Here is a 9,929-nt window from a genome sequence, read left to right on the forward strand (position 1 = left end):
AAAAACATTTCCCTTGGTACAACCCAGCAAGAACTAGTCACTCCCGTGGTCAACGTCCTTCCATAGGACGGACCCACCATGCAAGCAACCTTGACCCACCCGCGTGATCAACATCCTACCATAAGATGGATCCACCATGCAGAGTAGTCGATCTACCACTAATTAACACCTCCCTAACTAGTATCTCGCCTAACTCAACGGTACCACACAAGAGTAGAAAGGGAAGTGGAGAATATTTGAATGCTATACCAGCTACATCGATTAAGAGGTCTTCTCCCTTCGTCTCGGGATTCTAACGTGGTCCTCTAGATCTCAAGGGTAGTTATATTGTTGAGTTAGGGGTCGCTTCCAGATTCACTCGTCCAAAACTTTCAAGTCTATAATGGTCCATGGTTAAAGGGTCTCTCCCTCTAATTGAACCTTACGATACCACTGATCGCAACATGAGGAGGATCCCATATCTAAACCCAACTCAATCCCTACAAGTGTACACCATAGGCATAACTCAAAACTATAGCTTATCAATCATTTCATAAGTTCACACAATTTTTCGACAGGAGTTTATGTAAGATTAACAATGCAAGCAGTCGCACAAGTTCAACGGGGTGATAACATCTATCAGCACCCGGAGCCCAGATACACATATACCCCAGTCCGTCAACATAGCATGAACGAATATAAGCAATAATAAGACAATCCAAAAAGCATACAAAATTTAGTATGGAAACCCTCTATGGTAGCAATTCCAACAAATATATAAATAAATACCTAAGTGTAGAGTAATATTAGATCTAGCCACCTAGAAGTAATTTTCTCTAGCATGCTTGCAAAACCAAGTTCAACCTTCAAGTATTACTTCCTAATTCCGTGTGGTTACTAATAGGTCTGTCGCGTGCCTTGCTGAACTTGATTTATAGTCATAAAGGAGTCCGAAAATTAAGAATTCTCTCTACAGTCACCTAGTTCGCAGTACAAAAGGATTAGCACTAAAATCGGGATGAAAAATAGGCAAATCAAGAGAAAAAAATGGATGAAAATAGGTGGCCCATGCGCTTGCACACTCCTCACAATCGCGTTCTTGTGATAGTGGGATAGCCATTGTATGACACTTGTGTTAGGAATCACGACTCTCCACAATGGTATGATATTGTCCACTTTGAGCATAAGCTCTCATGGCTTTGCTTTGGGCTTCCCCAAAAGGCCTCATACCAATGAAGATAGTATTCCTCACTTATAAACCCATGATCTTCCACTAAATTAACCAATGTGGGACACTCCCAATCCCAATAATCCTCAACAATCCTCCCCTCGAACAAAGCACACTATAAGCCTCCCCTAAGGCTTATGGAGCTCTCGAATAGCTTCCCCTTAATTGAGGCTCGACTCCTTTCTCTGGAGCCCTCGAACAAAGTACACCATTTGTTCGACACTTTAGTCACTTTTGACTACACCTTCGAGGCTCGCCATTTGAGAATTTTATTAGCATGGTTAAGTTTAGGGCATGACTCTGATACCATGTTAGACGAACACGACTCTGATACCAAATGTTGAACACAACTCACTGTGGGAAACACTCACACTCTTTATTAACACTGATCGAGAAGAGAATACAGGACACTCTGTAGAATACTTCTGCTTTTTATTGTTTTTGGATTTCTTGGATGAATAACCTAGGTAGGGCGGAGGGGTATTTATACTGAGCCTAAACAATCTATATTTAACCAATCTAAATCTAGACCTACCAGATTTGTATCTAGACCTAACAAATCTGAATCTTTCTCCTAAAATATCTAGATCTCTTACTCCTAAAATCTCTACTAAAATAAATATACTGGGCTCGTACAATAATTGGGCTTGACTCTATTGGGCTAGTACAATTATTGGGCTTGACTCTATTGGGATAGTGATGATATTTCAACACTCCCCCTCAGCACTAGTCCTCATTCGCTGCACCATGTTGAGCTGACAGCGAAAGCTCTCACGTTTGCCAGTATTCAGCCCTTTTGTAAACAAGTCTGCCACTTGGTCATCTGTCTTGATCTGCTGCATCTCGATTTCTTCCTTTAGGGCCTTCTCTCTAATGAAATGGTAGTGCACCTCCACATGCTTTGTTCTAGCACGAAACACCAAATTTTCTGTTAGGCGAATCGCAGATTGTTTGTCGCAATGAAGTGGTATTGGATACTCAATTTTCTGGTGCCAATCTTCCATCAAAAGTTTTAACCATGTATTTTCCTGAGCTGCTCTATACTCTGCTTCTGTAATTGATAATGATACTATTGGTTGTCTCTTGCTATACCAAGAAATTGTTCCTAAACCAAACTTGAACACATACCCAGTGGTTGGCCTCCAAGTATCATGGTCTCGTGCATAGTCAGCATCACTATATCCAGCTAGCTTCCAGTCTTCGCTTCTTTTGTATAAACGACCGTAATTGATTGTACCTTTGACATATCTCAAGGTTCGTCGAGACGCATCCAAATGAGCCTTCTTCGGATTTTGCATATATTGATCAATGACTCCAACTTCATTTTCGAATTTCTTCGGTTGGTTCATGTAGAACTCTCTGTTTAACTCTCCATGCAAGAAAGCATTATTCATATTCATCTGCCATAATTTCCAATCTTTATTTACCGTAAGTACTGGAGAAACTTGTACGATAATGATCTTTGCCACTGGACTAAACGTTTCATCATAGTCTAGTCCATATTCTTTAGAGAACCCTGAATCTATAGTCTGAGCTTTGTATCTCACGATTGATCCATCCGGGGTACACATTATTTTGTAAGCCCACTTGCAAGAGATGAGTTTGGTATCTCTTGGTCTTGGCACTAACTCCCAAGTCTGATTTTGTTCCAGGGCTATAGTTTCTTCCTCCATTTCTTTCTGCCAAGCTGAGTTTTGTGATGCTTCTTCATCTGTCTCCGGCTCATTAACTTCGTCTTCTACTGCGTTGGCATACTCTGGATTTGCCTTTAGGATTATTTCTGAATGTCTGAGTTGTTGAGGTGTCATTTCATTTTCACTAGGCTCGCTTGGTTGAATCACTTCTTGCTCACCAACACTAGTGTCACTTGAATCTTCAGGCACATCAGCACTTAAGCAAATGTGTACAATTTGCTCCCCCGTCTTTTGTGGAAGAATCTCTTCAGTTTGCTCCTCTGTGTTCTGTAAAAGAATTTCTTCAGTTTGCTCCCCCGTGTTTTGTAAAAGAATTTCTTCAGTTTGCTCCCCCGTGTTCTGTAGAAGAATTTCTTCAGTTTGCTCAAGGCCTGGTAATACTTCCTTCTCTGAGGGCCACCCCTCTTCTATTGCACCGCTTTGATCGTCAATCATGTGGTTAAAGCATCCTGAATCAATGATCCAGTCATCCTCGTAATCGATATGCTCTTCCATCATTGCCATGAGTGCTTGCTCGTCTTCTACTATTGGACATAGTACCTCTGCATCCCATTCATCCTCTTCCTTTTTTGAGATTGCCACATTGCTTTCAACAGACTTTTTCTTGGACCAACAATCTCTAGACATGTGGCCCTTTTTCCCGCAATTATAGCAAATACCTCCAAATCTCTTTCCTTGGAAACTCTTGTTGTCGTTCTTCTGAGCTCTCTCGGGTTGTGAAGTTCCTTGGTGGCTTCTTCTTTTGTCACCATTGTATCCACGTTTGGTAGACGACCTATTATTGCTCTGACTTTCACTTGTGTAGAGTGCTTCTTCTTCACCCTTCAATGTGATGCCTCCCATTTGTTTAGCTATGGCTTCTTGGCTGGCTAACAAATTTTCGAACTCTACCAGTGATGGTTGAGTGGGCCATCCTTGTACAGCAGTAATGAAGCTTCGATATTCCGGTCGCAATCCGTGGATTATAATCCTCTTCATTCGAGATTCTACAATGGCGGACTTTGGGTCTAGTTCAATAATCTCCCGACAGATCGATTTGACCTTGTGGAAGTACTGAGCAATCGTCATATCACGTTGTGAAATTGACAACAACTCATTCTCCAGAAGTTGTAGCCTCGTATCATTCTTCTTTGAGAACAACATCACGAATGTGTCCCATGCTTCTTTCGGTGTCTTGTCATCCCAAATATGTTCTAACATCTCTTCTCCGATGGTGGTCTTCAAGGCAAACATTGCTTTGCCTGCTTTGATTCTCCATTTGTGCAAGGCGCCGTTAGAATCCTCCTCTGGCGGCGTAGTTTCACACCCGCCAACGATCTCCCAAAGATCCTGTCCTTGTAAATAGGACATCATGCATGTTGCCCACGTGTTGTAGTTGTAGTTGTTGAGTTTCTTGATTCCTCCAACGATTTGGAAATCACCCATCGTGTTGGCCATGCCGCAGTAATACCAAACAAGCTCTTTCGACACAAGACTTGTAGAGTCACAGACTACTCACGACACAAAAGAAACTCACTCACTACTAATCTCAAGAAATCGTTTCTGATGTGGAAGATCAGACAGAGCTGCAACCACAAAGCATACTAATAATTCCAAGAGATTAGATAACCTACACTAACCTCGCTCTGATACCAAATGTTGAACACAACTCACTGTGGGAAACACTCGCACTCTTTATTAACACTGATCGAGAAGAGAATACAGGACACTCTGTAGAATACTTCTGCTTTTTATTGTTTTTGGATTTCTTGGATGAATAACCTAGGTAGGGTGGAGGGGTATTTATACTGAGCCTAAACAATCTATATTTAACCAATCTAAATCTAGACCTACCAGATTTGTATCTAGACCTAACAAATCTGAATCTTTCTCCTAAAATATCTAGATCTCTTACTCCTAAAATCTCTACTAAAATAAATATACTGGGCTAGTACAATAATTGGGCTTGACTCTATTGGGCTAGTACAATTATTGGGCTTGACTCTATTGGGCTAGTGATGATATTTCAACAACTTGTTCGAACCAAGTGAACAAGTCACGTGAGCGAGAAAATATATTTAAAATCGATTTGAAGAATTGAAGAAATGAACGTTATATGACTATAAGTAAAGAAACGAATACCACGACTTAAATAGCATATAACTCAGGGTAGAAAGAAATGACAACTAGTGATATCCCTATATAGTAAAGAAAATACATTTTGGGGCATTTTAGCCCTTGCATTTTAGACATGGTCCAGGATGGACCCCACAACGTGTGTATTTTCGTCCTTTGGTGCATTTTCTTCTACCTTGAACTGTGCGATATTAGAACGATGTTCTAACAAATTGAGCTAATAAACTTGACTTTGATAAACTTGGCTCCTTCACAATAAAATACCACCGATAGATTAACCCTGCACTGATACCACTTGATGTCTTTTGTCTGAGCAATTCGCTGGTGAGAGGAAATCCCTGGACGAGAAAAAACTAGCGAAGAAAATTGTTGGAAGAAGAAAAAAACATAAAGAGCAAAAAAATAACCGTAGTAAGAGAATAAAGATTTGAAATTTGTTGTTTTTGAAAAGTGCTTATATTGTACTATTTAAAAAAAACTACATTCTAAAAATGGTGGAAGTGACCAACAATGTTGGGCATAAACATGGCACAAATGGCCAACTAAGAATGTGTTATTCTATTCTAAGTGTACGAGTCTAATCATATTGCCTAGAAACAAGGTTCAACTAACTAATTTTAATCAAAACATGAATAACCTAAATAAACAAAACCACAAGTTTTTATCTAACACTTTTGTGGTTGACGCTTTGGATTGACCCTTCTCTTTCTGGATGGTACTTCTATTTGACCATGTGTTGTTTTCGTGGTTTGAATCTGTCTCCCCTCCTCAGCGCAGTTTTGGCTTGGTGTCTCTCTCTAACCTTTGGGTGATCACTAACCGTGGTATTTGTGGGCCTAATTAACCCAACTGTTAATAAGTCATTTGGCTGCTCATAGAATTCAACTAGCTCGCTCGGGTTTAGACGTATGATATTCGTTTATGGTAGGTGATTCTGTCCTTATATGTCATCAACCGACCTATTTGTCTTCCTGGGTAGAGATAAATATTTTATCTGACTTCCTTTTCTCTTGTCGCCGTATTTTTGAGTTGACCGTGAGAATTTTGTTGGGATTGGCTTGTTCGAGCATCCCACTTCCGGTGCAGTAATGGCAGCGAGGGTAGGTTCATCATGGCTTAGATCTTGTTTCAACTGTAGTGCTGACATCTTTTTCACCCTTCCTGACTAGCGGCTATTTTTCTGGATAATCGTCGTGTTTGACCTTGTTATTACTAAAGGGGCATGGGGATGACTTTGTTTTCTAGTAAGAAATTCATCCCTAACACGATGTCGAAGTCATCCATCATGACTATCACAAAGTCAGTTTGTCGAGTCCAAGTCCCCAGCTTGATGGGAGTTCTCTTCGCAATTCCTAAGACGAGTAAGGCTGCCGAATTGATGCCTTTCATCTTCCCTACATACACCCACGCGTGTGAGCATGAATCCATAAGGCAGTTCGCGCCCTAATGGGCCTAACATAGTCGGGTTAGCTGTCTGTAGCCGGACGTCTGGAGGTCAAACCCTAGAATATCATGCACGACATGATCATCATCGTAGGGGTCGCTTCCAGATTCACTCATCCAAAACTTTCAAGTCTATAACGGTCCAGGGTTAAAGGGTCTCTCCCTCTAATCGTCCCTTACGATACCACTGATCGCAACATGAGGAGGATCCCATATCTAAACCCAACTCAATCTCTACAAGTGTACACCATAGGCATAACTCAACACTGTAGCTTATCAATCATTTCATAAGTTCAACAATTTTTCGACAGAAGTTTATGTAAGATTAACAATGCATGCAATCGCACAAGTTCAATAGGGTGATAACATCTATTAGCACCACCAAGAGCATAGATACACATATAGCCCCGTCCGTCAACATAGAATGAACAAATATAAGCAATAATAAGACAATCCAAAAAGCATACAAAATTGAGTATGGAAACCCTCTAGGGTAGCAATTCCAACAAATATATAAATAAATTCCTAAGTGTAGAGTAATATCAGATCTACCCACCTAGAAGTAATTTTCTCTAGCATGCATGCAAAACCAAGTTCAACCTACAAGTATTACTTCCTAATTCTGTGTGGTTACTAACAGGTCTGTCGCGTGCCTTGCCGAACTTGATTTATAGTCATAAAGGAGTCCGAAAATTAAGAATTCTCTCTACAGTCACCTATTTCGCAGTAAAATAGGATTAGCACTAAAATCCGGATGAAAAACAGGCAAATCAAGAGAAAAAAATGGATGAAAATAGGTGGCCCATGCGCTTGCACACTCCCCTATGCGCAGTGTGTCACAATCGCGTTCTTGTGATAGCTGGACAGCAATTGTGTGACACTTGTTCAAACCAAGCGAACAGGTCACGTGAGCGAAAAAATACATTGAAAATCGATTCAAAGAATTGAAGAAATGAACGTTATATGACTATAAGTAAACAAACGAATACCACGGCTTAAATAGCATATAACTCAGGGTAGAAAGAAATGACAACCAGTCATATCCCTGAATGGTACATTTTGGGGTATTTTAACCCTTGCAGGTGTGGACATGGTCCAGGATGGACCCCACGACGTCTGTATTTTCGTGCTTTGGTGCATTTTCTTCTACCTTGAACTGTGCGTTATTAGAACGATGTTCTAACAAATTGAGCTAATAAACTTGAGTTTAATAAACTTGGCTCCTTCACAATGATATACCACCGATAGATTAACCCTGCTCTGATACCACTTGATATGTTTCAAAGGAAATCCTTGGACGGAGAAAAACCAGCGAAAAAAATTGTTGGAAGAAGAAAAAAACACGAAGCACAAGAAAATAACAAGAGGAGTAAGAGAACCAAAGATTTGAAATTTGTTGTTGCTCAAAGTTGCTTATATTTCTCATTTGATTGTACACTTTAAAACAAACTATATTCTAAAATTGGTGGAAGTGACCGACAAATGTTTGGCATAAACATGGCACAAATGGCCAATTAAGAATATGTTATTCTATTCTAAGTGTACGAGTCTAATCATTTTGCTTTAAAAATAAGATTCAACTAACTAATTTTGAGCAAAATATGAATAACCTAAATAAACGAAACCACAAGTTTTTATCTAACACTTTCGTGGTTGACGCTTTCGACCGACCCTTCTCTTTCTGGATGGTACATCTATGTGACCATGTGTTGTTTTCGAGGTTTGAATCTGTCTCCCTTCCTCAGCGGCAGTTTTGGCTTGGTGTCTCTCTCTAACCCTGGGTGATCACTAACAGCAATATTTGTGGGCTTAATTAACCCAACTGTTAATAAGTCATTTGGCTGCTCATAGAATTCAACTAGCTCGCTCGTGGTAGGCGATTCTGTCCTTGATATGACATCAACCTTGCTATTTATCTTCCCGGGTAGAGATAAATATTTTATCTGACTTCCTTCTCTCTTGTCGCGGTATTTTTGAGTTGACCATGAGAATTTTGTTGGGATTGGCTTGTTCGAGCATCCCTCTTCCGGTGCAGTAAATGGTAGTGAGGGTAGGTTCATCATGACTTAGATCTTGCTTCAATTGTAGTGCTGACATCTTTTTCACCCTTCCAAACTAGCGGCTATTTTTTTGGATAATCTTCGGGTTTGACCTTGTTATTGCTAAAGGGGCATCGGGATGACTTTGTTTTCTAGTAAGAAATTCATCCCTAACACGATGTCGAAGTCATCCATCATGACTATCACAAAGTCAGTTCGTCCAGTCCAAGTCCCTAGCTTGATGGGAGTTCTCTTCGCAATTCCTAAGACAGGTAAGGCTGCCGAATTGACGCCCTTCATCTTCTCTACATACCCCCTCCACGTGTGAGCATGAATGCATAAGGCAGTTCGCGCCCTTATGGTCATAACATAGTCGAGTTAGTTGTCTGTAGCCGGACGTCTGGAGGTCAGCACACCCTAGAATATCATGCAAGGCATGATCATCATCGTAGTATACGCGACCATACTCCTCATCATAAAAGGGAAAATATCCCGATGTAAATGAACACACAATATGCATGAGATCCCTACCGTTTTCATCTTAATTTCATCATGTGATATAACCCCACATATTCTTCTTTCTCATATTACTCTAAGTAATATGCATGCATAAACCTTCAAACATTCATCATCAATAACATCATCTCAGGTTTGTATATAAAATGTTCGAAATCATAATGCAACATAGCTGTAAAATACCTCACTCATACAGTAGTGATAATTAGTAAACAAAACAGAAAAAGGAAAATAGGTTCGGAAGAAAAAAATGTATATGGAGAGATGGTTATACAATAATAGAGATCAAAAAAAAAAAAGGAAAATAGCTTGGGTAGTAAAAAATGCATATAATGGAGAGATGGTTAGACAATAATAGAGAGATACAGAAGGAAGGCAGATAATGGAAAGAGGTAGGCAGATAAAGGAAGAGAGATGGGATTTGAGGAGGCTAGTAGTGAGATTTATCTTTTACTTTTATGAAGGATATTAGCAATTTAAATGATATTAGCAATTATTTAAATCTGAATTAGAAATTTAGAAAGGAAGGCCGATAATGGAAAGATGGTAGGCAGATAAAGGAAGAGAGATGTGGTTTGAGAAGGTTAGTAGTCACATTTATTTTTTCTTTTATGAAGGATATTAGCATTTATTTAATTCTGAATTAGAAATTTAGAAATGATCTGGTTGCAATGTTTTGAATTAGAAATTATGTAGAGAGTCTATTAAAATTTGTTAGAAAAAAAAAGAATAGATAGATAAGAAAGAGAGGAAGATAGGAAAAATGAATTAGAAATTTAGAAATTATCTGTTTAATAATATGAATTAGAATAGATAGATAAGAGAGGAAGATAGGGAAAAACAAGATCTGTAATCTGGGAGTAGATACATAAGATCGGAGGAAGATTAGATTTGGAAATAGTAAAGCCAAAAAAA

General features: G+C 39.4%; 1 protein-coding gene across 1 annotated transcript; it reads right to left on the bottom strand.

Annotated features, from left to right (window-relative positions):
* Positions 1-1,914: 1,914 nt before the first annotated feature.
* LOC147786763 (uncharacterized) lies at positions 1,915-4,907 on the bottom strand. The gene has a single exon (XM_087119707.1). It carries the CDS (start codon positions 4,336-4,338, stop codon positions 1,915-1,917), a length of 2,424 nt encoding a protein of 807 aa, XP_086975833.1. The 5' UTR covers positions 4,339-4,907.
* Between the last annotated feature and the right edge of the window lie 5,022 nt (positions 4,908-9,929).

This window comes from Cucurbita pepo, chromosome 18 (assembly GCF_057944985.1).
Source record: "Cucurbita pepo subsp. pepo isolate OVF chromosome 18, ASM5794498v1, whole genome shotgun sequence".
NCBI lineage: Eukaryota > Viridiplantae > Streptophyta > Magnoliopsida > Cucurbitales > Cucurbitaceae > Cucurbita > Cucurbita pepo.